The sequence below is a fragment of the Suillus discolor genome (assembly GCF_016758755.1).
Source record: "Suillus discolor strain FC423 chromosome Unknown F5147scaffold_32, whole genome shotgun sequence".
NCBI classification, from domain to species: Eukaryota; Fungi; Basidiomycota; class Agaricomycetes; order Boletales; family Suillaceae; genus Suillus; species Suillus discolor.
Window position 1 is genome coordinate 43,893 of NW_024541279.1, and position 25,727 is coordinate 69,619.

The 25,727-nt window shown below is 47.7% G+C and overlaps 14 protein-coding genes across 14 annotated transcripts; 6 read left to right on the forward strand and 8 right to left on the reverse strand.

Moving 5' to 3' along the window:
* Positions 1–15: 15 nt before the first annotated feature.
* On the reverse strand, positions 16–1,216 carry F5147DRAFT_697811 (uncharacterized protein). Its single transcript, XM_041437517.1, has 3 exons — positions 835–1,216; positions 485–785; positions 16–429 (listed from the first exon to the last, which is right to left on the reverse strand). Exons 1-2 carry the CDS (start codon positions 1,142–1,144, stop codon positions 508–510), a joined length of 588 nt encoding a protein of 195 aa, XP_041292027.1. The 5' UTR covers positions 1,145–1,216; the 3' UTR covers positions 16–429; positions 485–507.
* Positions 1,217–1,280: 64 nt separating this feature from the next.
* Positions 1,281–3,295, forward strand: F5147DRAFT_209150 (uncharacterized protein). The gene is made up of 4 exons (XM_041428598.1): positions 1,281–1,466; positions 1,526–1,962; positions 2,014–2,230; positions 2,284–3,295. The coding sequence occupies exons 1-4, from the start codon at positions 1,377–1,379 to the stop codon at positions 2,968–2,970; spliced, it is 1,431 nt and encodes a 476-aa protein (XP_041292028.1). The 5' UTR covers positions 1,281–1,376; the 3' UTR covers positions 2,971–3,295.
* Positions 3,296–3,593: 298 nt separating this feature from the next.
* Positions 3,594–5,130, forward strand: F5147DRAFT_837421 (uncharacterized protein; the record flags this gene model as incomplete). Its single annotated transcript, XM_041444070.1, has 5 exons — positions 3,594–3,706; positions 3,761–3,783; positions 3,845–3,966; positions 4,031–4,136; positions 4,183–5,130. 5 exons carry the CDS (start codon positions 3,594–3,596, stop codon positions 4,761–4,763), a joined length of 945 nt encoding a protein of 314 aa, XP_041292029.1. The 3' UTR covers positions 4,764–5,130.
* Positions 5,131–5,217: 87 nt separating this feature from the next.
* On the reverse strand, positions 5,218–6,552 carry F5147DRAFT_697836 (uncharacterized protein). The gene is made up of 5 exons (XM_041437518.1): positions 6,423–6,552; positions 6,345–6,367; positions 6,164–6,285; positions 6,002–6,110; positions 5,218–5,947 (listed from the first exon to the last, which is right to left on the reverse strand). The coding sequence occupies exons 1-5, from the start codon at positions 6,545–6,547 to the stop codon at positions 5,397–5,399; spliced, it is 930 nt and encodes a 309-aa protein (XP_041292030.1). The 5' UTR covers positions 6,548–6,552; the 3' UTR covers positions 5,218–5,396.
* Positions 6,553–6,820: 268 nt separating this feature from the next.
* F5147DRAFT_209214 (uncharacterized protein) lies at positions 6,821–8,043 on the forward strand. The gene is made up of 7 exons (XM_041428599.1): positions 6,821–7,173; positions 7,235–7,327; positions 7,381–7,470; positions 7,527–7,720; positions 7,781–7,844; positions 7,897–7,977; positions 8,031–8,043. The coding sequence occupies exons 1-4, from the start codon at positions 6,946–6,948 to the stop codon at positions 7,698–7,700; spliced, it is 585 nt and encodes a 194-aa protein (XP_041292031.1). The 5' UTR covers positions 6,821–6,945; the 3' UTR covers positions 7,701–7,720; positions 7,781–7,844; positions 7,897–7,977; positions 8,031–8,043.
* Positions 8,044–9,403: 1,360 nt separating this feature from the next.
* Positions 9,404–11,751, forward strand: F5147DRAFT_209261 (uncharacterized protein). Its single transcript, XM_041428600.1, has 4 exons — positions 9,404–9,625; positions 9,674–9,752; positions 9,805–10,760; positions 10,874–11,751. The coding sequence occupies exons 1-4, from the start codon at positions 9,424–9,426 to the stop codon at positions 11,287–11,289; spliced, it is 1,653 nt and encodes a 550-aa protein (XP_041292032.1). The 5' UTR covers positions 9,404–9,423; the 3' UTR covers positions 11,290–11,751.
* Positions 11,752–12,012: 261 nt separating this feature from the next.
* On the reverse strand, positions 12,013–13,336 carry F5147DRAFT_745992 (uncharacterized protein; the record flags this gene model as incomplete). The annotated part of the gene is made up of 6 exons (XM_041439806.1): positions 12,013–12,192; positions 12,249–12,546; positions 12,610–12,748; positions 12,799–12,875; positions 12,932–13,007; positions 13,066–13,336. The coding sequence occupies 6 exons, from the start codon at positions 13,334–13,336 to the stop codon at positions 12,013–12,015; spliced, it is 1,041 nt and encodes a 346-aa protein (XP_041292033.1).
* Positions 13,337–13,444: 108 nt separating this feature from the next.
* F5147DRAFT_697852 (Arv1-like family-domain-containing protein) lies at positions 13,445–14,929 on the reverse strand. Its single transcript, XM_041437519.1, has 8 exons — positions 14,769–14,929; positions 14,494–14,712; positions 14,389–14,443; positions 14,312–14,332; positions 14,178–14,261; positions 14,005–14,128; positions 13,706–13,950; positions 13,445–13,649 (listed from the first exon to the last, which is right to left on the reverse strand). The coding sequence occupies exons 1-8, from the start codon at positions 14,853–14,855 to the stop codon at positions 13,504–13,506; spliced, it is 981 nt and encodes a 326-aa protein (XP_041292034.1). The 5' UTR covers positions 14,856–14,929; the 3' UTR covers positions 13,445–13,503.
* Positions 14,930–15,215: 286 nt separating this feature from the next.
* F5147DRAFT_697856 (uncharacterized protein) lies at positions 15,216–15,820 on the reverse strand. The gene is made up of 2 exons (XM_041437520.1): positions 15,686–15,820; positions 15,216–15,620 (listed from the first exon to the last, which is right to left on the reverse strand). The coding sequence occupies exon 2, from the start codon at positions 15,460–15,462 to the stop codon at positions 15,235–15,237; it is 228 nt and encodes a 75-aa protein (XP_041292035.1). The 5' UTR covers positions 15,463–15,620; positions 15,686–15,820; the 3' UTR covers positions 15,216–15,234.
* Positions 15,810–17,695, reverse strand: F5147DRAFT_697857 (3-oxo-5-alpha-steroid 4-dehydrogenase-domain-containing protein). The gene is made up of 9 exons (XM_041437521.1): positions 17,675–17,695; positions 17,357–17,608; positions 17,150–17,308; positions 17,012–17,097; positions 16,852–16,959; positions 16,772–16,797; positions 16,607–16,722; positions 16,371–16,545; positions 15,810–16,312 (listed from the first exon to the last, which is right to left on the reverse strand). Exons 2-9 carry the CDS (start codon positions 17,498–17,500, stop codon positions 16,182–16,184), a joined length of 945 nt encoding a protein of 314 aa, XP_041292036.1. The 5' UTR covers positions 17,501–17,608; positions 17,675–17,695; the 3' UTR covers positions 15,810–16,181.
* Positions 17,609–19,639, forward strand: F5147DRAFT_209389 (uncharacterized protein). The gene is made up of 13 exons (XM_041428601.1): positions 17,609–17,737; positions 17,792–17,824; positions 17,875–17,894; positions 17,947–17,961; positions 18,022–18,060; positions 18,123–18,151; positions 18,209–18,222; positions 18,277–18,363; positions 18,471–18,530; positions 18,583–18,717; positions 18,769–19,006; positions 19,060–19,111; positions 19,167–19,639. Exons 1-13 carry the CDS (start codon positions 17,665–17,667, stop codon positions 19,362–19,364), a joined length of 993 nt encoding a protein of 330 aa, XP_041292037.1. The 5' UTR covers positions 17,609–17,664; the 3' UTR covers positions 19,365–19,639.
* Positions 19,640–19,781: 142 nt separating this feature from the next.
* F5147DRAFT_613462 (general substrate transporter) lies at positions 19,782–21,846 on the reverse strand. Its single transcript, XM_041432481.1, has 4 exons — positions 21,562–21,846; positions 21,207–21,502; positions 19,926–21,151; positions 19,782–19,869 (listed from the first exon to the last, which is right to left on the reverse strand). Exons 1-3 carry the CDS (start codon positions 21,786–21,788, stop codon positions 20,049–20,051), a joined length of 1,626 nt encoding a protein of 541 aa, XP_041292038.1. The 5' UTR covers positions 21,789–21,846; the 3' UTR covers positions 19,782–19,869; positions 19,926–20,048.
* Positions 21,847–22,244: 398 nt separating this feature from the next.
* On the forward strand, positions 22,245–23,704 carry F5147DRAFT_697868 (alpha beta-hydrolase). The gene is made up of 9 exons (XM_041437522.1): positions 22,245–22,374; positions 22,440–22,545; positions 22,599–22,671; positions 22,721–22,845; positions 22,897–23,101; positions 23,152–23,333; positions 23,391–23,473; positions 23,535–23,547; positions 23,602–23,704. The coding sequence occupies exons 1-9, from the start codon at positions 22,302–22,304 to the stop codon at positions 23,645–23,647; spliced, it is 906 nt and encodes a 301-aa protein (XP_041292039.1). The 5' UTR covers positions 22,245–22,301; the 3' UTR covers positions 23,648–23,704.
* F5147DRAFT_697870 (aquaporin-like protein) lies at positions 23,705–24,975 on the reverse strand. The gene is made up of 6 exons (XM_041437523.1): positions 24,511–24,975; positions 24,323–24,449; positions 24,235–24,269; positions 24,089–24,182; positions 23,975–24,036; positions 23,705–23,926 (listed from the first exon to the last, which is right to left on the reverse strand). The coding sequence occupies exons 1-6, from the start codon at positions 24,912–24,914 to the stop codon at positions 23,773–23,775; spliced, it is 876 nt and encodes a 291-aa protein (XP_041292040.1). The 5' UTR covers positions 24,915–24,975; the 3' UTR covers positions 23,705–23,772.
* Between the last annotated feature and the right edge of the window lie 752 nt (positions 24,976–25,727).

Below are 25,727 nucleotides of genomic sequence, written 5' to 3' on the forward strand. Positions count from 1 at the left end.
GTGCCCACTGAGTGATTTAGTTTGATCACGTGATTATTCAGGAAGGTCGTACTCTGCGGATTTCATGCACTACTAGTGATGGTATGTACTACATATACGAACTAAACCCCTTCGAGAACCTTGATTGAGCTCGGGACCGGCCTGGCCTATATAACCACTGACAAGTTGAGTGGCGTATTAACAATGCGGTTGTAGGCGTCCATTGTGAATTCTTGATGCTCTGTCGAGTCTCGATGACCATTTCGTGTCGCTGAAATTCTGGAAGCAGTTCTATAACTCGAAGTGAGATAAGCACTGCCAATGAACGTTCCTGCTTTTGTGATGGGCCCCTCTGGCAATGAGGATAGCCGATGTGCCGTGTCCTTCCTAGTTCTCAACGCGCCTTATGGTGAAGGCAAGAAGATATCCTCATGGTAAAACTTGCATATGCAATGGAGAATCTTAGATAAAATTGTCACTGCAAAGATTAGAGAGTAGAACTTACTAGTAATACGCCCAAGACTTATATTACACGTCTTCTCCAAACGAGAGCGGTCCTTTCCGTGTTTTCTTCGACTTTTTCTTCGATGCTTTCTTGGAGCCTTCGTCGCTGCCATCCAAATCTCCGACAACCTTTCGCTTGAGCTTGTTGGATTGTTGGACCTTCGCACCCGAAGAAGAAAACGATAGGGTGACAGCAGCCTCTTTTTGCTTCTTCTTTGAAGAATTCATGTCTGATTTCGCATCATCCTTGGTATCATTCTCCACTTTCATGTTGGGATCAGGAAGTGGTGGCAATCCTTTCTCTAAACGACCTTGTCAGAAAAAGCGATATGTTTGTAGGGTGAGACACACCCTTCCGCCTCTCATTCTCTGCTTCCCTCTCTGTGAGATGCTTGCCCTCTTTCAGCACAACTACCTGAGGTCTTTCATCAACGTCGTCTTCGTCTGCGCTTCCAGGATCATCGTCGGGTCGTTGGGGTATCGCAGCACGGACAGGTATCGGTGGACGTCCTGAACCGTCATCATAGTACTGTGGCTCATCCTCGTCTTCGTCTGTTATGCCTTGAATTTTATTCTGAAATTTTTGCAAGAACGCAGGAACATGGGATTGGTACTGTAAACGAGAGGAGAGCTGTTGTCGGGTGGGTTCCTTGGCAGACATAACACCTGATTTTACTTGCTTATGGGCGCTCTTGAGTCTTGACCGTGGTAGCACTTATTTGCGCGTATATGGGTATGTATGCATATGTGTGTTTTGCCCCTTGAGAATGATACGCGACTTTTAACGATCTCGAAGTCATAAACAGATGCTGGGACTCACAGGAACCTCCAGCCGTACCACGAGGCAATAGGATTTCTCAGGTGTATGTTCAATTGCAAAGTTCACCGCTAATATGTGCCTTTCCCTCGACTCTCTTGATGATGATACCCTCCTTGGCGTCTTTTCTGCACTGACAGTTCCAGATGTGCTCAACCTGAGACAAGTAAGCCTTTTTTTTTTAGATCAACCGAGGTTCTTGCTCACTCTTACCCGAAATTTTAGACATGTCGTAGACTGCTATTCTTCTCAAGTCAGCAGATTGTATGGCAGAATATTGGTTCTTCTCAGATATTGCAGCAGGGCATACCCTTCTCTAAGAAACCACTCTCGAGTTTCTCTGTTCGTGATCTAGAGGAGAGAGTACGCCGTGCCTACCATCTTGGGGAAGCTTGGAAAGCTCCTTCAATTACATTTCGCGCGTCTAGCTTCGCAGCGAGCAGGGGGGGCCCTATTCAAGACATCCACTTCATTCCTGGCTATGATCGGAGATGGCTCATCACAGTTTCCCAGGGTATCTGGTCGATGATCACACTCTGGGATCGCCGTAACTTGGCGCGAGTCACTTCCTGGTCCCCCGAAAAGGCTGTTTTCTCTAATCTAGCAGTGAACACGTCTGAAGACTGTGAAGCTACTCTCGCGGTGTCATTGCACAGATACGAGTCTGTATTGCCTTACTGACTATGCTCGTCAGTGCACTAAAGTATTCACAGCTCCGTTGTGGTTGAGATATTAGCTATCACGTCTACAGTGCCAGACTCTCCGCCGGGGTTTGAATGTGTTGCCCGACTCAACACGTTGCGTCAACCAATCGCTATGTGTGGGTCCTTAGTGGCCTTAGCTGACGATGAAGCCGAAACAATAATCTGGAACTGGAAAACGCAGGAGTACGCGGTCTTGCAAAGTCCCGTCGAAGCGGACCTTTGGAGGGTACGTCAGCCCGTTAATTCCCAACCTCGTTTTCATTATTATGAGATATGTAGAATAAATGCACTCAAATCGTCTTTGCATACAAGACCATCCTTGTTGTCAGAGCTCGTTCAGTTCATGCATTTGCAGAGCCAAAACTGGCATCACATCCCAACACATGTGTCCACCATCCTTATGCCCAGAGTACATTTGGCTGGGTGGACGGTATCTTTGTCTCTAATCCGCCATTTTCGCCTAAGGACCCCACAAGAATGGAGGGACAGCCTCTGTCAATTATCGTGCGTACGAAGAATGATGACCCGTGGTCATCCACGTTCAAGATTCAACTCTGGACTTTGAGTCCGATGACCTCGTCCCATCAAACTACTGTCGATGGGCCATACTACAATTTTCCTCCTTCTATGACTAAAGAAATCGTCACCCCACGTCGGGGTGCCTTACGATGCACCGACATGGTGCTCGGTCCGTATGGGACTGCAGTCTGGGTACAACCAGAAGACTCTTCAGTTGCGGGCCTAATCTCTTCAAACGTTCACCTGCAAAATATGCCTGTGCCACAGTCTCACGAAACACTCGTCGCCGCTGCCTTCCCTGGATTACTCAATACTCAAGGTGAACCGCAGGTCAAGTCATCGTGGAAGAATTATGGCAAGAATTGGACATGTCTTGATTACGACGAGGAAAGAGGCTGCGTCGTACTAGGCTCGGCTGCTGGTGCTGTCACTATCCTAGATATTTAAAATACAGTCCATGTCAGTGTCTGGCTCTAAATATTCGGGGATGCAACTGGCAATTTGTATGCTCCCGAGGGATACGCTAAATTTCTGTCATGCCAACTTTTAGCTCAAAATCTCTGGTAGTTGGAAACATGACGTTGGAAGCAGCAATGGTATAGACTCTCATATCATCCTGATTCCATGGAAGTACTTGATTTCCTTTGGAGGTTGTCATTCCTAGCCTCGGCGAGTCCTCGTTGGAATGAAAGGACTGCGTGGCCACGCATAAAATTACTCACTAATGTAAGCGCAGAAGGCTATTCGTGCACTTTCAAAATAAATAACCGACCTGTTGTTGTAAATTGGTATCAATGGATGCTGTGCACATCGTCTAATGCAGCAAAGCGACTTACTCGATATCAAAAATATAGCATAATGTCTCGCCACCAGAAGTGTCGTGAATGTTGATTTCTGTGTCAGGTGTGATCAGGTCTCGTTTATCTGTTGACATGCGAGGAAATCCACGGTCCCGTAAAAGTCTCCGAAGGTTTTATAAAGCTCCCATTGCAGTTAGTACAGTTTGCAATCGACATATCGTTGTGTTCATCTCTGGTAGTACCTTCAGTATGAAGTCGATCTCTACAAGTATGGCGCCGATGCCTGGAGTTCATTCCCTGGAAGGGTTCAGTATGATTGGCCCTGGGATGTATCTTCGGGATAACGGTGAGAAAGACCAGGGCTCGGACACTACGTCACCAAAGTGAGTCTGTCTGGTGTGTTGCTTAGCGAGACAACTCACAGGGTGTTTAATTAGCGTCATTTTGATGTTCGGATGGAGTATGTCATTACTCTTCTTGTTCCGGCTGAAGTCCTGGTCTAATGTGAGTTGCGTCTATAGTGGGTGCACAACTGAGGTACTTGCGGAATTATACCCATGCATATACCGAATTATATCCAAACGCGTCTCAAATCGTTGTTCGGTGCAACCCTGACGTAATATGGAGTAAAATCAGTACCATAGTGAGCACCTTAATACATCGATTGCTCACTGTTATGTTGTCGCCTCACACGATTAAAGCGACAGCGTCTCACGCCTGTTATTGATGCATTGGAGGCATTGCATTGTTTGCCATCTTCTAAATCCCCTGCACAAAGGCGTCCCCAAATACTAACCCACGTGTTTTCCGGTGGTGGGTTCGCCCAGACTGAAATTGGAACAAACTAAACCTTCACCAGGAGGCTGCCTGCAAATGACATATTTTGGTCACATGCTACAGCAGAAATATGGTTCTGTATCTGCCCAATGGTCACTCACGAGCGCATTGATCCTGGACTCATGCCCAACAATTGTCAACTTCAATACGATCAAACTCGCGTTCAGCGCTATGGTCCAGAACCCAATTATCAGACCCATCGTACTCACCTTCATATCCACGGTGTACTTCATCCGCTTCTGCCTATCTCTCCTGTTTGGTAAGCGAATGATGTTGATTTCAGACATCTACGCCGACATGCAGAATCCCCGCGTCCTGCCATGGATGGGCCTCCACACTCCCCGCCTCTACATTTTCTCGCGCAAGGATAGATCAAGTCCGTGGCAAGAGGTCGTGCACCATGCCAAGACAGTAAAGGAACTCGGAATGGATGTTCGGTGTGAGCAATTTGAAGAGAGCGACCATGTGACGCACATGCGGGTCGAGCCAGAGAGGTATTGGTCCTTGGTACAAGAGGTTTGGGTGATTGCAATCTCCAAGGAGAAAGACGAGCAGAGAATATCGCAAACTACGCCAGCTCAATGGCGTCGCAGCTTCCTTTAGCAGTAGCAGTAGTCTGCATTCATGGTTGCCTGCCACGTCCGTTTATTATGTATGACTTCCTATAGTTCAAACGCAGTGACCTGGGCCGCGAGATCATCTTTGGGAAATTCTTGCAAGTGTTCAGAGGGAAGGTTGGAATCCTTCGAGACTGAGCATCTTCCAGGGTCTCCGAGTATGAACCAGGGTAGCCGCCAGATCCGACAATACGTGCCATCATGATAGTATGAGTGCCACTTTGACTGGCATTGGATGTTGCTGTTTCAAGTTGATGCTCTCGTCCATGCTAGCGCGGCGGCGTTGATATGTTTCGTTCGGTCGACTGGCAATGGGCAGTGCTATGTAAATGTAAGTGATAGTAGTAGATATCATCAGCACCGTTTTTTCGACAATTAGTAATAATCAGCGAGGCTAATGACCTATAACTTTAAGAAATAACCAATATTACTGTAATATTGCAGTTCCACATATCTTAGCTGATCACAATAATAGCACCTCGTATAGGGAATCAAGAAAGAACATCGATATACCAAGCAAACCTAGGAAGACAATTGTAGCAGCTCTATGGTTGATCGATTGAAGGGGTGCTCTACACGGGCGCACTACAACAAGCGAGGCAGATCTTCCGACGTAAATCTATGTAAGTAGTCTCTGATCCTCAACTTTCCCCTTGGAGATCGCGGCTGCCCAAATATCCTGTACCGAAGCCCAATATCTCTCTGGCTCCACTCGAATGTGTGCTACATGTTCGCTCTCTTCAAACAGTTCGCAACGTGCATCCATCCCGCGCTCCTTCGCGATCTCCGCATGTCGTGTGACATCTTGCCACGGAATTAATTTATCTTTGCGCGAGAAAAGATACAGGCGGGGCGTGTGGAGGCCCATCCATGGCAGGACGTGAGGATTCCACATTTCGATCCGGAGGTTTTCCATAACCATTATTCGCTTACCCAATACTAGAGATAAGCCAAGGCCGACGAAGTGCATTGTGTATAACATAGTGAGTACGATGATCCTGAGAATTGGGTTCCGGATAACGGCGCTGAAAGCGAGTTTAATTGTTTTTAGGCTACCCGTTGCCGGACACGAGTCAAGGATCAACGTGCTCGTGATGAACTTTTGAATTAATGCAGAGCCGTATTTCCGTCGCAGCATGTGTCCAAGAAGTGTCATTTGCAGGGAGCCTCCTGGTGGTGCATACAATGATCAGCTTGTTCCGCATTCAGTCTGGGTGGACCTACCATTGGAAAACACGTGAGTGAGTATGCGGGGAGGTGGTTCGGCGGAAGAGGAAGATGGGAAACAATGCAGTGCTTCCAAGGCATCGATTACAGGCATGAGGCGCCGTTGCTTTTAATTGTATGAGCCAACAAAACATCAGTGAGGAATTGTAGGGTGCTCACTTTAGTGCCGGTTGTAGTCCAGAACACATTCGGATTGCACCGAACAACAATTTGAGATGCGTTTGGATATAATTTGGTATATGCCTGGGTATAATTCTGCAAATGCCTGAGTTGTGCTCCCACTACAGACGCAACACATTAGACGAGAATCTAGGCAAGAATGAGAAGAGCAATGGCCTACTCCATCCAAATATCAAAATGACGCTACAGAATGCCTCGTGACACGTCAGCTATTATGCTATCACGGACATTGACTCACTTTGGTAATGTAGTATCCTGGCATTGCTCACCAGTACTCCGGAGATATATCCCAGTGCCGATTGTACTGAACCCTTCCAGAGAGCGAACCCCAGGTTTCTGCGACTCGATCAGTGGTAGAGACATGGTGCCTGTACCCAAATTTTCTTCCATGAAACTACATAGTAACAGTGGCACGTGTGTTTACCCACGACTAACACAATTATATCCATCTGATTGGGCACTCGACATTGGAACTTGTAGTCGCAGTCGTAGGCAGTTCATGCTTAGTGCGAGATAGAATGACTCTCAAGTTGTAATATAGTCAGGTGGAGGGTTGAATGACCTTATTTACCAAGGGTCTAGGGACATCGGATAACGTCATGGTGTACTCCGATTCAAGTTCTCTTCGAAGCTACGATTTATGTAATGTGTCAAATTCAACTCTTACTCAGTACTCAGTCCCCAGTGGCTCCCACTTTTGACTGGCACTGACGACTCACGAGCGCCTGTTCTTTCATATCAATGTTGGGAGTGGTATATTGATGATTTCTCGAATCACAAGAGAGTCGTGGTGTGCACTAACGGCCACCTGGACTCGGAGGTGCCGTCTGATCCATACCCTTCCCATCCCACCCTCAACCGCTTCCCTATCCTGCACAGAAGATCAGGCACGTGCGAAGGTTTGGCTTCGCACATTCGAAGACGCCAAAACCGTCCCAAAAAATCTAGTCGAACTTACTTTCTCTCGCAGTTCTGGTCCCGGAGGACAGGTGCATTCATATTGCCCGTTTTTCGTGTGAGAGTGCGGTGTACTGAACCAATTGTGGTTAGAATGTCAATAAAGTAGAGACCAAGGTTTCTGCGCGCTGTCGTGTAGACGCACCTTGGATACCGATATGGGCGCACGAGAGTCTCGTCAAGACGGTGATTTGTGGAGCTTGACATGCAACCGTCGGACTGAAACCGTTTCATTCAAGCCATACTATGTCAAAACAACACATTCTTTACTGGTTTCATCTAGCGCGTCTCGTTCGCAAGCACGAAACATTGATGATTCTTTGAGCAAAGTTGGTTCAACTTGTCGATTCTGCATATCAAGCTAAACAAAACTTCTTTTCTCAAGATGCATGCCGTCGTGATGGATGCTGCAAAGGACTTCATTACCAGCGAACCCAGTGCAGAACAAAGACAAAGGGTTGCCAATCTAGAAAAGGCCCACGCCAATCGAAGGAGATTGGAGAAGGATAAACGCAGCGCCGTGAAGAAGATGAGGTCCAATAAGGGATGGAGCGAATAGTGTTGTTGTCCCTATTGAATGTACGCATTTCCCGGTAGCACGTTCCTACAACAGGGAATCAATTGAAATGTTTTTTACAGCGACGCTGGCTTTAGCCACTGCGATGCTAGTTGCTAAAAATCCTGGGTTACTCTGTTTGCACCAGTAAGGATGATTATTATGTTCCATTATAATAATGCTGAACGTCATGCATCAGATTGGCATCGAGCTGGCATCCATGAATATGGCACATTCATTCGCGTCTGTTGTCATTACTAGGTTTCCTTACCACTGGGTAGTAAGTAAATCCGACTCTTCACGGGCGCGCACTTAAGCTTCGCATCATTGTAGTATGGGGTCGGTCCGTTTCTCGGCTCTCTGCTGCTTTTTTTAAGTAGAGATTTGCAAATTGTAGAGTTTGATCAAACAGCAAGACTTCTCCTCTCGGAATAGAGTATAAGTACTAGTTAAATGATAACTTACACACGCAGGGCGTAAACAGCGTCTTCGATGTACAGATATATGGCGGTTTGTGATTTATTTTAAAGAAATTTTTGCAGAGATCCCCTGTAGCTGCCAAGCTTCAAGATTGATATCAACAAGGCATGCCCTAGCAGAAAATTGGAAGAAATGTTATGGTCGCTTCTTCTGTGGTAGCAGACTCCAGGAGTATCGTGGAGAAGCCTTGGACCATGTGCATCGTAACGGATGTCGGGTTGAAATGAGATAAGTCGAACTCACTAGCGTGTTCGGTGCTCCTTCTTAACATCTCCCCCCTGCACAAATTCGCAAAGAACATATTGGACTAATGCTTGTGACATTGAATGAATTGCAAAAGACTTTAGACCTGCTGCAGGTTGCAATTCTGTATACGACGGCGGGAGCAAGGAACCGCGAGAAACCTGGAAAATTTCAGATTTCATTTACGACCGCTGCCCACTGCTCGATCAGCGCTGCCAACGGAACCCTGAGCATCAGTAAGGCTCTTGCTAAGCTCTGAAGAAATTGCGAGCTAGATTGAGACTCATAAACTGGAGGTCTTTAAGTGATGTCTTGAGTGGAGATGCTAGTGACCACAGCTGGCTACGGCTGTGCTCCACGAGTTCGACTGCCTGTCGCAGATCGTCGCTACGTACGGCGCATGAGGCTGCATCTGCATCTAGTGATTGTGCACCACGAAAAGCGGTTGCAGCTTCACGGATCATATAATTGACACCATCTGCCCCTGGACAATGGTAATGGCTTGCAAGACAGTTGCGCGTATTCCTGGATATAGATGGTGATGCCTTCTTTACTGTGGCGTCAGGTCAGCGCTTCTGTGAGATGATAGATAGTGGATGATCGGGGTGACCCGGCGGACGCACGTTTGGAAGTCTACATGGGACTTTACGGAGTCACGGTCTCGCCCTACGCTACATATTTGTCTGATGATAGGACTCCGATGGTTGATTACCAGCGTCTCCTGTGGTTGACATTGAGGGATATATAAATGCCTGCTGAAATGCGCTCGGAAGGAACTTTGAGATTTTTGCCGCTGATGACTGAGGAGGAGAGCGAGATGATAACAAAAACACTGAGGTGACATAGAGTGACCGACCTTCAAGCCTGGTAAATTCGCCTTCCTAGTTGTTAGGCGTAATGGTGGGATGAAACAAACGGCGAACGACACGACTCACGCAGAGGGGTGTGCAGCCACAATTTCCTTTTATATTTTTCGGCGTGCCCCAGCTCGATCTAAACGATCATGTCCACCGAAACCATAACAAAACGTCTGCACATATCTGGTCTCACAACACCCGCCATCACACCTGCTGACCTTGCAAAGCGACTCGGAGCCTTTGGCAAGGTAATTTCGCTCGATGGCTTTGGTAAACTCGATGCGCTAGGCCAACCGAGGCCTTTCGGCTATGCGACGATTGAAGGTCGCAAAACAGACTTGGCGAGGTGTAAGTTTTATCTTTTTTTTTGTAAATTTCATGGCTGAAATTAGCTAGGTGTAAATGTACTCAGTGGAACAGTATGGAAAGGCGCCAAGCTTCGTATTGGGGATGCAAAGCCCGATTTTCGTGAACGGTCCGTCTTCGCCCCAAGTCACTCACTCCACACTGACCTCGAAAAACAACAGACTCGCCTCTCTTTCCGCTCCACCACCCAAAAAACGGCGTACCAATTCCAAGGTAGGCACCTATGCGCCTGATATGTCACTGGTCACGCCCGAAACGGCACGTACCCGAGGGGGTTGGAAGGTCACTGAGATGGGACGTGTGGTGAGAACCATGCGGATGAGACCTGAGAAAGCCTTGGAGCCGCCCAGGGTACTTACAAGTGCAGGGAACAAGAAGTACGACAAAGATGGGAAACTTGTGACTGGGAAACGCAAAAAACGCGTCAAACTCCCCCTCACGCGCGCGCGCCGCCGGACGATCGATCCGACGCGCTGGGACTCAACACATCTAAAGGGTATGTGGTTGGATGCTGAGGTAGCAGGCGCGGTGGATCTTGCAGAACACGCAGGTGGACCTGTAATTCCGAGAAAAAGACGTGATGAGGCGGCCGAGGACAGTGATAATGAACAAGACACCGAAAGCGCGCCTAGTAACCCTGATGAAGATAATGAGCACGAGCCTTCATCACCGCCGGTCCTAAAATCTACTGTTTCTCCTCTTCCATCACCAAAGCTGTCACCCTTTCCCACCGCTCGTTCACCCGTAACTGAAGCTGCGACTGGAGCAATCCCCTCCCTTACGCAAGAAAAGCTCACCTCTCTCGCATTCCTTCGCTCCCTTTTTGGGGACGGGGACGAAGGATGGGGTGGACAGGAGAGTTTGTCTGATATTGAAGATGCGCATCTTGAGGGTAAAGGTAAGGCGAGGGAGCTTCAGGTTGGGACACGGACGGATGTAGATGAGTGCGAGATCGAGGAAGTTCCGCATGAGAAATACAGGGAAATGGAAATGGGATCAGATACAGCAATGTCTCCGCTCAACACGCAATCTGACCCTACATCCGCGTCAAAGCCATCCGCTCAGAGTCAGAAGGACACAAAACTGAAAGATCTCTTCGCACCGAGGGAGGAGGAAGGTGTGTTTATTTCATTGTATATACCTCGTTTTATTCTGCTTGTCTGTTTTCTTCATCTTTTAATGCCCCCGTTTTCATTCCCGTCGATCTTGACTGACTGCAACCTGTTACAGCTGGATTTTCATTACTCGGTCATCTCGACCTAGACTTTGAGGATGAAGACGTTCTCGGGATTTCTGACCTTTCCCACCCCACCCAACCACATCATGCGCTACCTCCTCATGTCGTCTCCGTTCCTCGTGAGCAGCCACAAGCGCACCCAACGCTGGACTCGAATTTTCCCTTCTTTTTCCCTCTCCCACCAACCCTCCGTTCACGTTCCTCCAACGCAAGAAATACACCTCGAGATATATTCTCCCTCTTCCCTCACGTGGGCAAAGAGAAAGATAATAACGGGGAGCCCTTCTGCCGCACCCAAACTACCTCTGAAATTCACTCTCAGTGGGAGACCCAAAAAGGTGCGCTGACGAGGGAGTGGAAGGCTCGGTGGAGAGAGGCTTCGAAAGGGAAGAGAGGAAGGGACGAGTGAATTTGTTGGACTCGGAGAATTTGGAGTTACAAGATTCTTGCTCTAAGAGCATCCCTCTGGAGCCTGTACCACGGGTACCAGACATGGTGCACCGCGCCTTTCTTCATCTCACATGCCCAAACTTTTGACCGTTCAGCTGGCCACTAGGATGATTGATGTACTCCGCTTGCGAAGATAGTGTATCTTCAGCATCACTTTGGTACTACTGGCAACTCATTTACTCTGCCTAATACTCTCCGAGAATGTATGGTCAAAATGTGATCCATATATCCACGTCATGTACGGTAGGTCAGACATACCGACTCTCATGCGCGCCAGCTACATGAGACTATTACTCTTGCATGAATAAGTCGGGATCATTGAATATGGCCTCATCTCAAATGAAGAGAGGCCCGGACTAGGAACAAAAGGAGGACTATGTAGGTAGTTAGAATGAGAAATATCATGCGTCGGCAAATACTAATATTGACCAGTCTTCGGATTGAGGGACTGAGGAGAGTTCGTTGCGGAGATGTCAGGATAACCTAGAACGAAGAACAAGAAGTGCACGGGCAGAACAGGTATAGCAAAGAGTGATTGTGTATGTAAAGTAAAATACGTACGACGAATGCATTTTGACACCTTGAAGATACCCAATAACACGTCCCTTTCGATTACCTTATCCTCTCATGTCCGTCCCGCTGAAACCCAAACTACACCCAATCAGAAGCTTTTGAATGGAGACTAATCCAGTCCTGGTGCCGATGGTCCGCTCACAGCGGGAGACAGCATCCGCCGCGGAGGCGCCCCTCCTCCCGGCATCCCACCGCCCAGCATAGAGGAAATCATAGCTCCCAAAGGATTATCAGGCTGAGTACGTGGCGGAGGAATTGCAAAGTACAACGTTGCTATCTCCTGTAGTGTCTAAACGTTGCGGTTTGCCTTTAGAAAGTCAAGCAAGCAATGATCATTTGACTCACCGTCCGAACTTCCCTGGTCGCTAAGACGCCACCTTTAGATTGATATGTTCCACAAAGCCTTACCCAGCTCTCGCGCATCACTTTATTCTTCTCCCCATTCGCACGTTGACATGTCAAGACAGCAAGCTGACAGAAGTTGAGCACAGGCTCAGTCGTATGTGTGATTTCACTCGTAGGAGTGACAGACAATGGAGATGATTGCAGTGGCGAAATCAGTTTCGGTCGAGATGAAATCACTTGTGCAATGAACTGCGAAATGAATGTGCGAGCTCCGACGATATTGCCATTTTGTAGATATCTGTGATGAGAAGTCATGAACCGGGGAACGAAGGAAATGGTATGGACATGAGTTCCAACTTACGGAAGTGTACCTCGAAGGGCAAAGTTCCCTGGAGCTCCGCCCGCTGCTGACCATTCTATCATCATATTCGCTAGTGAACGTGCGCTATCCCTTTTTCCTGACGCGAGGAAGTGAGGTTCTGCCGCATCGAAAGCCCCATCTACACATCGTGAGCACGACAATCAGTTTTGTAGATACTGCCGCATATACCTTTATATAAGAGCTCTCCGATGTAGTGATGCAGGTCTTGGTCACCTGCGGGACAATCACCATGTCTGGCTGACCATCTAAACGCATTATAATGATCAACCCAGGTCCCGACCCGATATGAGCACAACCATACGATATGGATCTATCAATGATCGTTTTCCTCCATGATCCGGATGATCCAGTCAGCGCGATGAGTTGTGTTAGTCTCCCTGAGCATATCGAATCAGTGACGTATTCCCTTGCATGCGGTAGATCAGGAGCACACACCTCGAGACTCATCATCCACGGCCTCACCCTTGCTTTCATATACTTCCAAAAGGAACAGCGTCAAATCTGTTCCGCTTCCCTGCTGGCCAACTTTCAGGAGTTCTCTCGCACTCTGGAAGAGCACGTCGATGGCAGTGTCGTACTGCCCAGACTTGCTGTACCGTGAAGCGAAGGTGCGTGCTTTCTGGTGCGCTTCGTAGGGCTGCCCAGACGCGACAAGCGGTATAATCGCGTTCAGGGCGCGAGAGGATGAACCGGATACTGCAGGCATCGCTGTGGTTCTAGTGGTGAAGGGTATGGGTATGCATTTCAGTTGGATTGCATATTGTTTCAATATTGTTGGTGTCAGGGGTCCTGCCCGGCTTACTCCAACGTTCTGCCCAGCCAGACCACGATCTAAATCAATTCTACACAAGAGGAACAGAGAACTATGGGAGACTATGGGATACTATGGGCCATCCATTTGTCCCCACTATGTTCGTCTCCACCCACCCAATTCTTGAGAAATCCCGCAACAACTGTTTTTGCCAACCACCCAACAAGGATCACCACTGTCGTAAATACAGGATGACAGTCGAGCACAACTGCGAGGGAATCATTCAGTAAATGCGAATTGTAAGAAATATAGACCAATGCAAACCACGAAGTCCGAATCCAGTCGCCATTCCACCCAAAACATTCCTAACGACCCACTCACGGTCTAGTTTGTCCTCATCCCATATCTCGAGGGCCCGTGTAACAAGAGAGCTGCTGTAGTATGAAGGATCCCAATAGTATGGAGAACCTCCAGGTTTAGACGCAGAAGGGCGCCATATCGTGAGCAAGAACAGAAGAAAAAGCTTTGTGAGGGAAGAGTAGAAAATTGTCAGAGGGATGAGCGAAAACCTAGGCTTGCAATTGAGGTATCCATTACCACTAGGAGCAAAAACTGAACCTCACTTGAACTGTTGTCGAACACCTGATATTTCTGCTGGCGAGGTACTTCTCCTTGAACGAATGAAATCTGAGAGTGCGAGTACAAAATACGATGCAAACATAACTCCTCCATGAAATGCAAACGTTTCTGCACGAGCTATCAGCATGACACTCAATAAAGAAAACAAGCACGGCACCTATAATGCATCCAATGAGGATCCGGAGGAAGACAATGTTGGTTTCAACTGTCCACCGTGATACATCTGCAGATATCTGAGGATCTAATGACCATGAAAACGCCGACAGCCTTTAAACAAAAAATAAAGCTGACTGAGATGTGCCCATCGAATAACTAAGATAAATGAGCCAGAGTATACAGTGGGACTCGTGGTCAATGACTTCACGTACATGCATCGACAGTGATAAGCCCGCAAGCAAGCTTCAAAATGAGCCACCATCTGTCCTACAAGCCTAGTACTCAGCAACGGTATCACAGACAGACTAATCACTCACTTTCTCCCTTTGTCGGTCTTTGGTAGCAGCCAGGGCATGCTCACCTTCCCGACTTCCCTCCGAGTCAAGGTCAGTCTTACTCCCGAGCGCCTTTCGCGGCTCCGTCCCTCTATTATATATCAAATGTCTATACACTTCTCGCTTCAGTAGAATGAGATCCAAGAGGAGCGTCAGAGAGTCGTGCTCGACATATGGATCTGCAAATTTTAGGCATTTGCTCTACCAGTGACTCTCGTGTTAGAATAAAACCAAAATGAGTAACACCGCGCACCAACGCATTGTTCAAGTCTCAGGTTGTATGCGGATTCATAAACTGTGTAGAGGTGCGATATGGGGTGTGTGCAGGTGATACAGATGGGCATGCTGGATTAGGAAAGTAACAAGGTTGTGATCAAGCCTCGACTCAGTAGTCTCGAGTTCTGAGATCTGATGTTCCGCTTTGACACCGAGACAATGAGTTATTTACAATCTAAGCAACATGTCCTACTTGCAAACTACAACTTTTTGACAGCCTGTTTTTGGGGTTTCCCCTTGACTCAGATGTTGTATTGGTTTTGTTTGCAGATAACATTTCTAATAAGAGGTGCACTGTCGGGATGCACTCAGCATCACGCTTTCAAACAAAAAGGCCACCACAGCCCGCTCTAACATTAATTCCAGAACTGCATCATGGCCATCGAGTACACCATCGGGTTGGTGAGCCCACATTCCCTGCGATCCAGATCAACGTCACTCATCTATTCAAAAGGCACCATCTCCACCAACCTTGTTGAAGGACAAAATCATCTGCCTGTGGGACAGAGGTGACGGAGTACGCTGCCGCGACGTCCTCAAAGGTGACGCGCTATCCTTGCATCTCTGTAGCGTCCACGGGTGCCGGGGGGCTGAAGATGCCACCCTGACATGCTGGTGGGATGGCTGCGCACAACACATGGAGAAATGCGCCCTTGTCAAACACATCCAAGACATACATCTCGGCGTAACATATCCATGCCGGCGATGCGGTGTGACATTTGCAGGGAAAAGGAGCTTTGAGCTGCATTTGCTGGGTTGTCCACCCCCAAAGAAAAGAATCGAGGTAGAGCTATTCGAACGTACACTCGTCTTCGAACGGTCGCTGTGAGTCGCTAGAGTGTTTTCGGGGATTCCTTGATTATCCTGTTCACATGAAAGGAGGTTTATGTACACTTACTAGAATAAATCTGCAAGTAACCTCACGCAAAGAAATCTAGAACATCAGTATCAGCATGTGTGAGCGAGCTCGGCTTGTTCAGTGGTTCTTCTCAGGTTTTATGTGCTCAGGTCGCCGCAGATACGTCGAGTTACGAAGGACAAATGTCTCCTCAGCCCATCTTCTAGGTCGGCGTAATTCCCTCATGATAAAGAGTCTTCCTGTAGATCAATAAGAAGTGGGTCACTAAAACAGATAAGACCGACCCAGGAACTCTTGCAAACGAACTGAACGGACCAGGCTCCCAGGTATGAATGGTAAGCTGTTTGCAAAAGGTTTGCGACCGTGTGGGCTTGTACATGATCAATGATTCTTAAACGCGTTTTACCTTCGGTCCACGAGGCGAAATGTAAGAACACGCAGAGAATCATAGTGGTTCCCGTAGACATGAGAGCAATCATCCTCGGATATAGCGCACACGTATGATGGCATGCTACTAAGATACGTCACACACCACTTACGCAAGGAAAGGGAACATCGCTTTCCTATCCCTTGGGTAATCGCTCCCAAACTCTTTCCTATATCCGCGGTGTTTCTTAATGGCCCAGACATACATCTGATACGTCGAAATGACCAGGAAGATCCATGCTAGTGCGCGGATCATGAATTCAAAACAGAAGCACAAAAAACAGAAAGTAGCACGTACCAGCGTAACTTCCTGTGAGAGCCGCGATGACCAACCACCCAAGGAATTCGAAGAAGTAGTTAGGGAACGAGACGAGGTTGAAGCCGTACCCTCGAGGAATGGCGCGTTTGCGGCTTCCTGCAGGCCGGAGGGCACGGAGCTTGATGTGAGTAATAAGATTAGAGATTTCGGAGAACTAAAAGCAGGCAGGTATTAAGTATGCGTTACAATGCATGCCAAAATACCAAGACACGCACCAGCCAGATAGCAGCGCCTGCTTGAATGTACAGAGGATCATTGCGAACTGTGCCACGGATGTAGGGCGAGGCAGCACCATATACAGGACTGTAAATGCTGTACGCAAGGGCAAGGCCTCACATGGAGTCAGCTTGATTGCTGTCTCCCAATACACATAAACATACCACTTCCAATGTGATAATGAGCAGAGCTAACAAATACGCGTCAGTCGGTCTACTAAAACAAGTATTTCCAAAACGCGTACTTCTTGAAGATATTCGTGAAAGGCATAGTCGCATGCGAAAAACGATGCACAAATAACGTTTCTAGCTCTCGTTTGGCGAAGTGCAGCATGACAAATGCTAACACATAGCTGTTCACGCTTGAGTACATTATTTAAACCAGGAAGTCATGCATGCAAATACCGTTGTAGCATGCTGTGCTGCACAGGACCACCATAAAACAACTTGGGGAAGTAGTAGATCACTGGGTGGATGAACAGTGGGCCAGCCTGAGGATGACACGTCAGTAGCTCGCAACTACGAATTGTACGAGACACTCACATATTCAACCAAGAATACAGTTTTCCAGCTCACTTGCGGGCCGAGGTCTTTTACAGACAACTCCCCGCCTTCTGCTACACCAGCGACCTTCAATGTAATATCATCGGCTAAAACATTCTTGGAATCCTTGAGGGTAATTTTTTGGCGTTCTAAGTAGAACTTGAAAATGTTTTAGACGTCCAGCTGTGTGGATAGGAAAAGACTTACTCTAGGATATTTTTCAGCTATCGCGCTCTTGACATCTGCAATAGTCGCGTCCTCGAGTTGCTTTCCTGAAAGTTCCACGACCATGGGGAGGCCACGAGCCAGAGAAATTGGCTTCCCCGCTGCGGATACGTTTATGGAGACCATTGCGTATTATGGGTTTATAATGATCCAGTACTAGTGTTGTCAGTCTCTGACAAGCAGCCTTGGGCGCGTCGGGAAGAAATCGGCATCTTTTAAGTTGCCGGCACGAAGGTATCGTTATGTGACACCCGCCAACATTCCCCCACTCGCTCACCCATCCCTCGAATATGACCGTAGTCTCCAATGCTCCCAGTTGGTGGCCGTTCATCAGTTTGCGTATTTTTTTAAGTCATTGGACCGGTTTGTTGATCAGTTAGTGATGTCTCGATCCAACATTGACTTGCAGTTTCGTAGTTGCCGCAGGCCTCGTGGTGGTATACGATTGGGGTGAGTAGGACAGTGCTCGAAAACTGCTGATATTCTCATGATATTTATAGTACTAACACTCGGACAAGAGGTAGGTCGAAGTTATCCCCGGAGTGGTCAACTCGCTAAGAATGGTGTCATAGATTGAACTGATCTGGGTGAGTGACAAGAATCCCGTATCAGAAGAAAAACAGGAGAATATAATGAATTTGCGACAGAGGCAACGCTGGTCTCTCATGAGTGTGCTGTATATCGCTGTTCGTATCTCGTGTTATACTATAGCGTGGTTGGCAGTTCTGTTGACTCCAAAATGTTCTAGATACGCTATATTGGAATACGATATTCTGTGTATGTGTCGAGGCCAACGATTTGGCACCGTGCTGATAGCTCATCTTTGACGATTAGTGCCAATGTTCTGAGTATGTTTCACATGCGCTGTGTTCGATTCTTCTGACCGCGGCACATACTGGCAGTGTGTATGCCAATGATTTCGCTGACAGATACAGTGAGTATTCCGCAACCATCTCATTCCAATGCAATGAATATACTCATTTGTAGGGGTGAGTGAGATTCTGAACATTGAACTTGGCTCAACATAATAACTCAATAGGTGTGAGTCGGAGTGTTTGATACTAGTACGATGGTGATCACTAATCGAGTGTTTCAGGCAACATCGTGTACTACCCAGTAAATGGGATAACTGTGGTCGTAACTGCCATGTTGTGCGGTGAGATACCTAGCTGCAATACCTCGGTGACTCGACTGAAACATGATGCAAGTCATCATGATTACTCGGCTATATGCCATGTACCAGAGATCTAGAATTATTCTTATCATCCTTGTCATTATATTCCTGGCTATAAACATCGCTTGCGGAATAATCGCAGCAATAGCACTCAAGCATACTGTAGCAGGTAAGCTTTACTTGTTGGCTTGAAGAATACAGCTTATTGGACAAACACTAGGGGAATTGATAATTTCCGGCATGTATATGTGCAATTTTGAATATGAGGGGGATGCCCAGCTTCTGGCCACAATGGTTTGGATGCTCAACACTGTGTGGGAGGTTCTCGCATTATGTCTTGCAGTCTGGATTGCTGTAAAACACTTCCGTGACCTGCGGCGACTCAGCCCATCGACAGGATCAACCATCGGAGACTGTTTCAGAGTGCTAATAAAATCTCACGTGCTTTATTTTGCAAGGTGAGCTCGTAATCTAATTAGGCTACCTTTTTCTAAAGTTCCGCACACGCTAGCTTTGTTGGTGTGTCTTCCCTCCAGCTTACGATTCTTTCTCCAGAGGTCTTGGTGCGCTGACATGTCGCTCGCATCTGCTTGTAACCACTGCTCATCATTTCTGTAGCATTCACATTCAGCTCTGATACTCATTGGTGTTCTTCAGATTTTACTGAGTGTGCAGTTGTTTGTACTGGGACCGCGCCTCATCCTTAGCGTTCGAGAACATTACGCTAAACTCGTAGCCAACTCCGATGCAGAAACTAGCATGAATTCGATTGTCTTCCAGGAGCGTGTACATGTACCAACTAGCAGTACTGTGTAAGGAAATACTTGTCAAGTGGTTTCCAGGGAGGAGAAATCTGGTCGAGGATCTGTTGTGGTATTTATTTAACATCTAGTGTGTTTGAAAGGTCTAGGTAAACCCATTTATTGTTGTACCACTGCTGCAACCATTGCAAGTTGTTGCAAGTAGCTACTCACCCACGCTTGTGGCAACAAGTGGTAAGCGGAAATGATCCGAAACGTCTAGCAATTAAGCCATTGCTACTAAACATGAGCTAGATACAGATATGCATATATACTTGACTTGGAATAAATGCCACAGTGAACGCGATGATTGCTACTGTTTTCAGTTTTGCGAACGTTAAGCTTCAAGTTGAACATGATATGTGATCTCAGTGCAGTGATTTACATACATCATAAAGGTGGCGCCAGTCCCCGATTCGGGTAATCTTATATCCCTCGAATGCCTGGCAAACTTGTCTCTGTTCTGCTCAGCAATTTCCTGGAGAAAACAAGGCAAGGTCACCGCAAGGGCATCACTCTTGGTGCGCACAGTCCAAACTCATGCGAGCCAAAACACGGGCGGTAAACATCGTAACAGATGCGGGTCAATACTGAAAGCCGGTATAACATTCCTCATTGTACTGAAACTATGGGGTACAAAATGCTTCTGGGAGTTGGCGACGTACGCGGAAGCACTTTGAGGAAATCAAACCTGTAACAATCAAATCTGGAAATTGGAAACTTCAATACACTCTTCATCCCCCTTTTGGGAACTGTCACTCGACTCCTGGATATCTGCCCCTCCCCTCATGTCTGCCACAGGCGTCGCTCGCTTGCCTCCAAGGAACATGCGTCCACCAGGCGCATCCTCCAAAGACCTCACTACCACATCCTTCTCGAACAGATACTTGATGTCCTCCAACGCATACCCCTTCGTCTCAGGGAGGAAGAAATATGTCCACGCTGCCATGATCACGCAGCAGATGCCAAAGAGCAGGAATGTCCCGTACGTGATCTTCTCCAGCATGACTGGAGTCAAGCGTGATATCATGAATGAGAACAACCAGTTGATGCTGACCGCGACAGTAAGTGTGGCTGCGCGGACATGATTGGGTGCAACTTCGCTGGCCACGACCCACGGTAGAGGTCCCCAGCCGATACAATAAAATACTGCGTAGAGGTAGACGGCGACGATTGACACGTAACTCGCAGGTATAAAAGTACTCTGCGGGTGGATGGCGCCGAAGGCACCAATCCAGAGCATGGTTAAACCTTGCCCCACGGCGCCCACGAAGAGGCACATCTTGCGACCCCAACTTTCCACAGCAAATGCCAGGGTAAGACCGACAGCGATGACTTTCACGAGACCGTATATTCCTGTTGCAAATAGGCCAGATGCTGTGCCAGTAATACCAAGCGCAGCAAAGATCTGCGGGCTGAAGTAGTTGACAGCGTTTGTACCAGTCCATTGCTGGAAGAAGGTAAGGATAGAGGGGATAAAGCAGCGGAGCGCAACCTGACGTGACTCTCCCATCATGCGGAACTGAGTAACCAAAGATGTTCGCTGCTTGCCGATGAAGTCCGCTTTGATCTCGTCGAGTGTAAGAAGAACAGCTTTGTCATCGACTGACGTTCGAACAACATATGCAAGCGTCCTTGCGGCCTCATCGTAGCGCCCCCGCTCGACCAACCAACGGGGTGACTCTGGTTGTGGAATCATGAGAAGGATGAAGAGGACACCCGGGACAAGCTGAATCATGAAAGGCATACGCCACTGCATGTCGCTATATGGAATATTGATAGAAGCGCTGTAGTTCACCCAGACTGTGACAAATATTTTATCAATCCAAGGATACCTCATCTACAGATGAATACGTACAACTCAGCATCATACCAATATTGTCAGAGAATTGGACAAGGCCGGTACACCTCCCCCTGATGTGTCTGGGCATACACTCTGATATGTATGAGGGAGCCAGGGCGGATACCATGCCCACTCCGATGCCAGCAAAGACGCGGCTAAAGTATAGTACTCGAAGAGCGACAGCCTGGCTGCTTCCGAGGCCAGCGACGGATTGAATCAGGCTTCCGATGGTGTATATAACGCCCGAAGCAATTAGAGACCGTTTCCTCCCAAAACGACTGGATGCCCAACTAGTCGATAAGGCACCGAAGCTGGAGATTTAAAAACAATAGGATGAGTAGCAAAGCGTTCTATATTCTTAATGACGTACATGGATCCAGCCTGCATAACTGACACGATATTGCCATTGAAATTGGCTTGAGCAGATGCGGACAACTTATCGATACCAAAGTAGCGCTGGAAAGACGTAAGGGTTAAAATGCCACCCATGAGTCCGGTGTCCCAACCGAAGAAGATAGATCCCATAGATGCAGACAGGGCGAGGGTGTATGCATTGCGATGACGCGAAAAATCTGCCAGTGCGTCTGTGAAACCCATGGTGGAAAGCAGAAGGGGCGGGCAGAAGCAGTGTGCGTTCCCGCATTTTTAGTTCTGCTCAACCCCATATCGTAGTACGTGGGGCCCACTGCCACTAATGTCCGAATATGAAATCATCAATCACCTGGTCAGCCCCTGGTATTCATATTTACCACAGAAACTATAATAAACATGAACTCAGGGGTGAGACTGTATTTCAACGATGTGAGTCTCTCCGGGTATCGGTACGAACTTGCGAAAGGGCGAGTTCCTGGAGGTTGTCTCATGACATACACCAGTGGGACCAACATACTCACCCAATACTGTGAGATGCAGTTCGTTTTGATTCGTTTGCAAATCATTCACATGCTTTGCCTGTCGGGGCCCTTGACAAGTTGAAATATTGGCATTGGAGGGTAGTGGTCAAGCTTATGTATTAAATTGAACCATTTCCAGCCGGCAAATTGACCGGCAATCAAAATCACTTCTAGACTCTTTGCTCAGCTCAGCGTTTCGAAATTCGGGCCCATCAGAATGATCTTCAAGTCTTCTGTACATAGAGCTTCGACACTCTTTTCAACTGAGCTTTCACAAGTTCTACGAAAAAGTATGACGCCACTTCTTGTTGCGCTATTGCAACAGTCCAAAGTCTAGCTTAACGTCGCTTCACAGGATGCCTATCCACTGCCGTGTCACCTGTCGAGCTGGCCCACGACGAACACATACCTGCAGATGGAAATCGGTCGCATAGACCACTCCTCATCCTACACGGATTCTTGTCAGTCTCTTTCTCTGCTGTTCACTTCCATCACGTAGTCATGAAGCGGACAGCGGTTCGAAACGCAACTGGCAATCTCTCTCCAAGGCGTTCATGCGCGACCTCAGCAGACCCGTATATACACTTGTCAGTGAGGCCCTCACTCTGCGCTATAGCATGACTAACATGATACCAGGATTTGCGAAACCACGGATCTTCACCGCATGCTAGACCGATGACGTATTCTCACATGGCGGCGGACGTCTTTAGTTTCTGTCAGAAGCACTCACTGCGCAATATATCACTTATGGGACATTCTATGTGTGCTCTCTTTCAACAATCTGCTGCGTTCAAGTACTCATTCCATGTGAGGGGCGGCAAGGTCGCGATGGCCCTTGCATTGCATCCCGAACTACCCTCTAACTTACTCACAGACCTTATAGTGTCTGACATCGCTCCCGTCAGAGCCAAAGTCTCGCAGGATACCGTACAACACATACGTGCTATGGAAATAATACAGGCAGGCAACATCTCCACCAGAAAGGAAGCGGACGAAATAATGTCTGAGCACGAACAGGTGCCTTTGACCGCACTCCCAACTTTCCGTATACTTATGATGCTCTCTAGGATCCCAGTGTCCGATCATTTCTGCTTACGAATCTGGAGATTAACAAAGCAACGCCCGTGAAATTCAAGATCCCTGTCGACATTTTGAAAGAAGGCCGAGCAGAGATAGAATCTTTCCCTTATGCGCCTGGGGAACGATCCTGGGATGGTCGTGCCTTGATTATCAAGGGAAAGAAGAGCAAGTGCGTGTCAGCTATGCATAAAAAGATACGCCACTGGGAGCCTGACTGCCTTGACAGATACATTAATCGTCACAACATACCTTTAATTGATCAATTTTTCCCACAGAATCAGCTGAAAGAGCTTGACACTGGACACTGGGGTAAGTACAATCACGATCATACATTGCGAGTGTCCTATATTAAGCTTTTGGTTTCGTCCAGTGCATGCCGAGCTGTAAGTTATCCCCGAGTGCTACTCTATCTCTTATTAACGTCCTTCGAATTCGAGACCACATGAATACAGGAAGCTAGTCGTAAATTTTATCACACAATAGACATATATTTAACTACAATCTACCAATAGAAGACACCGTTTACGCCTGCGTGTGAGTTAAAACTGTGCTGCCCATTGGCTTACATGTCCTAGTCGAGCGAAAGTCTTTAGAGGTTGAAAATGAGTCTACACTTCACTAGACCCGCTTCCCTCGCTCCTTCCTGCACCGTTTCTGTCGGACAAAGGGTTGTCCGTATTACTCAGTGCCACGGCAAGTGGATCTGGTGAGTCCTTCTCATGCGTGGACGCCTGTGCAGGATTCAAATCTTGATAGTGCATCCTGCAACGGGAATCAGTATATCTGAACAAGCACGTAGCTTTCAATTACCATTTCAACATGGCGTAGAAGGCAGATGCCAGTAGAGAGCCGAGGAAGGGTCCAACCCAGTACTACAAGGAGGCAAAGTTCAGGTGTGCGTCTACGAACAATAATTTTGCTTACCACCCATTGGCTAGGGTAAGGAAACCCGGTAACGACAGCAGGCCCGAATGCACGTGCCGTATTCATAGCCGCACCCGTGTAAAAGACGGCCCATCTGTGCGATTTTTAACCATATTGTTATATAGCGAGGTGTGTACACAACTCACAGTTGTCCAACGAACAGTGTGAGGCCAATGCCAACCTGATGCACAACATTCAACATTACTCATGATGAGATATGTCAACCATCCGTACCGGTGCAAATGGAGTAACTTGAGATTTTTCAGCGGCGAGCATCAGAACGGCTAACACCAGCGCTGCTGTGAGGAACATTTCGATGAAAACGCCTTGAGCTGAATTGATTCCCTTTTGGAGGAACGTGCTATCGCCAGGGATAGAGTCTGTGAGGATCGAGAAAATCGATAGCCGCAACCGCCACTTACTTGACAGCCAGCGGTCCAGGGGTCAGCGCAAGTAACAACGCCGATGCAACAATGCTTCCGACCAGTTGTGCGATGCAGAACAACACGAATCTTACGGGATTCATCACTCCCACGAGAAACAGTGCGAGTGTGATGTTGGGGTTGAAGAGGCCACCGGTGATCCTGTAGAACAACCAAGCGGAGACTAGAAGGCTGAAACCCATGGATGTCGCGATGTACATGACATGTTCGATGGTGGTGCCACTGGACTCAGCCTCGCCATTGGCCGCCTGAATACCTCCGAGCCCTAGGAGTAGAAAGAATGTTGTCCCGACGAACTCGAGTGCAGCAGCCTTGCAGTCCAACTTGAATGTGCTGAACATCCCAGGGGTAGAGTAACGAGACGGTGTCCTGGCGGCTGACATGGTTTGTTACGACGAAGAGGAGCAATTCGCTTTCATTTATACCCCATCAGATGTGCGTGACATCACTATGATAGTACTCAAGACTTGCTCAAGACATTTCATTATAGCCTACTGATCGATCGGTGGCAGTGCTCCGTCCCTTATTGGACCTACATCGATTCGCCTGTCCCTTCTTCGGTTTTACCCTCGTGAATGTCACAGATTTCCGCCCAGATTATGGATGTGAGCTCAAGTTCTGAAGCTTTGAAACTTGAAGACCGGTGACTTTATTCTGCTGGTAATGATGAGCTTTTTGGCCGCGCCCCTAACTATGATATGGTCTTTGAGAAAAGAATCTTCGGTTACAAGGAGATACAGAATTAAGAAGACAAACAGACTTGCAGAAAAACTTTGAATCAAGTGCACCGTGCTATCCCACATGTAAAACGGGCACTATGATGCACTTGTTCTTCGTGACCAGACTTCGTTACGGGACGGCAGAGTACGGTGCGGCTAAACCCTGGCACCTGCACATGATAGTAGGGAAGTGTTGGAGGGATGGATGGTGCTTAAGTGAAGGCGTGGATCAGTTGGTAACTTCGGGTGGCAGTGTTAATATCGTAACCAGCTGCCCCCAATACGTTAGTAAATCACGAAATCAAAAATTACAGAAGGACCATCATTTTGGGGCTAGAGGAGATCGAACTTTGTACTTTGCATTTGCTACGCCAACACCCTGCCCGACGATCCATTCAGGGCTAAGCTCTCTCTGATATCAGGACGAGGAATTGCACATCTGCGCGGATGCTGGGTCATCAACCAGGGTCGGATTAG

Bases quoted from the DNA above. Each gene is read 5' to 3' on its own strand.
- F5147DRAFT_697856 (XM_041437520.1), bottom strand. From the start codon at position 15,462: ATGTCTTGGATGTGTTTGACAAGGGCGCATTTCTCCATGTGTTGTGCG.
- F5147DRAFT_697870 (XM_041437523.1), bottom strand. From the start codon at position 24,914: ATGTCAGCCGCCAGGACACCGTCTCGTTACTCTACCCCTGGGATGTTC. The intron at 24,450-24,510 runs GTAAGTGGCGGT...CCCTGGCGATAG, and splicing joins CCTGGACCGCTGGCTGTCAA to CACGTTCCTCCAAAAGGGAA. The intron at 24,183-24,234 runs GTGAGTTGTGTA...AAAATCGCACAG, and splicing joins ACACTGTTCGTTGGACAACT to ATGGGCCGTCTTTTACACGG.
- F5147DRAFT_209389 (XM_041428601.1), top strand. From the start codon at position 17,665: ATGACCGTAGTCTCCAATGCTCCCAGTTGGTGGCCGTTCATCAGTTTG. The intron at 18,061-18,122 runs GTTCGTATCTCG...AAAATGTTCTAG, and splicing joins TGAGTGTGCTGTATATCGCT to ATACGCTATATTGGAATACG. The intron at 18,364-18,470 runs GTGAGTGAGATT...CGAGTGTTTCAG, and splicing joins GAATATACTCATTTGTAGGG to GCAACATCGTGTACTACCCA.
- F5147DRAFT_697857 (XM_041437521.1), bottom strand. From the start codon at position 17,500: ATGGTCTCCATAAACGTATCCGCAGCGGGGAAGCCAATTTCTCTGGCT. The intron at 16,723-16,771 runs GTATGTTTATGT...ACTCCATGTGAG, and splicing joins TCATTATCACATTGGAAGTG to GCCTTGCCCTTGCGTACAGC. The intron at 16,313-16,370 runs GTACGTGCTACT...TCCGCGCACTAG, and splicing joins TCTCACAGGAAGTTACGCTG to CATGGATCTTCCTGGTCATT.
- F5147DRAFT_697868 (XM_041437522.1), top strand. From the start codon at position 22,302: ATGATCTTCAAGTCTTCTGTACATAGAGCTTCGACACTCTTTTCAACT. The intron at 22,546-22,598 runs GTCAGTCTCTTT...TGAAGCGGACAG, and splicing joins CTCATCCTACACGGATTCTT to CGGTTCGAAACGCAACTGGC. The intron at 23,334-23,390 runs GTGCGTGTCAGC...CTGCCTTGACAG, and splicing joins ATCAAGGGAAAGAAGAGCAA to ATACATTAATCGTCACAACA.
- F5147DRAFT_697852 (XM_041437519.1), bottom strand. From the start codon at position 14,855: ATGCCCATCTGTATCACCTGCACACACCCCATATCGCACCTCTACACA. The intron at 14,333-14,388 runs GTACGTGAAGTC...CATTTATCTTAG, and splicing joins GCTTATCACTGTCGATGCAT to TTATTCGATGGGCACATCTC. The intron at 13,951-14,004 runs GTGAGGTTCAGT...TTGCAAGCCTAG, and splicing joins GGTGTTCGACAACAGTTCAA to GTTTTCGCTCATCCCTCTGA.
- F5147DRAFT_209150 (XM_041428598.1), top strand. From the start codon at position 1,377: ATGTGCCTTTCCCTCGACTCTCTTGATGATGATACCCTCCTTGGCGTC. The intron at 1,467-1,525 runs GTAAGCCTTTTT...CCGAAATTTTAG, and splicing joins ATGTGCTCAACCTGAGACAA to ACATGTCGTAGACTGCTATT. The intron at 1,963-2,013 runs GTCTGTATTGCC...AAGTATTCACAG, and splicing joins GTGTCATTGCACAGATACGA to CTCCGTTGTGGTTGAGATAT.
- F5147DRAFT_697811 (XM_041437517.1), bottom strand. From the start codon at position 1,144: ATGTCTGCCAAGGAACCCACCCGACAACAGCTCTCCTCTCGTTTACAG. The intron at 786-834 runs GTGTGTCTCACC...AAGGTCGTTTAG, and splicing joins AGAGAATGAGAGGCGGAAGG to AGAAAGGATTGCCACCACTT.
- F5147DRAFT_697836 (XM_041437518.1), bottom strand. From the start codon at position 6,547: ATGTCTCTACCACTGATCGAGTCGCAGAAACCTGGGGTTCGCTCTCTG. The intron at 6,368-6,422 runs GTGAGTCAATGT...GGCATTCTGTAG, and splicing joins CAGGATACTACATTACCAAA to CGTCATTTTGATATTTGGAT. The intron at 6,111-6,163 runs GTGAGCACCCTA...TACAATTAAAAG, and splicing joins GGACTACAACCGGCACTAAA to CAACGGCGCCTCATGCCTGT.
- F5147DRAFT_209261 (XM_041428600.1), top strand. From the start codon at position 9,424: ATGTCCACCGAAACCATAACAAAACGTCTGCACATATCTGGTCTCACA. The intron at 9,753-9,804 runs GTCCGTCTTCGC...GAAAAACAACAG, and splicing joins AAGCCCGATTTTCGTGAACG to ACTCGCCTCTCTTTCCGCTC. The intron at 10,761-10,873 runs GTGTGTTTATTT...AACCTGTTACAG, and splicing joins CGCACCGAGGGAGGAGGAAG to CTGGATTTTCATTACTCGGT.
- F5147DRAFT_209214 (XM_041428599.1), top strand. From the start codon at position 6,946: ATGATTTCTCGAATCACAAGAGAGTCGTGGTGTGCACTAACGGCCACC. The intron at 7,328-7,380 runs GTGATTTGTGGA...GTTTCATTCAAG, and splicing joins ACGAGAGTCTCGTCAAGACG to CCATACTATGTCAAAACAAC. The intron at 7,471-7,526 runs GTTGGTTCAACT...TCTTTTCTCAAG, and splicing joins TTGATGATTCTTTGAGCAAA to ATGCATGCCGTCGTGATGGA.
- F5147DRAFT_613462 (XM_041432481.1), bottom strand. From the start codon at position 21,788: ATGGGTTTCACAGACGCACTGGCAGATTTTTCGCGTCATCGCAATGCA. The intron at 21,503-21,561 runs GTACGTCATTAA...TTAAATCTCCAG, and splicing joins GTTATGCAGGCTGGATCCAT to CTTCGGTGCCTTATCGACTA. The intron at 21,152-21,206 runs GTACGTATTCAT...TATTTGTCACAG, and splicing joins TATTGGTATGATGCTGAGTT to TCTGGGTGAACTACAGCGCT.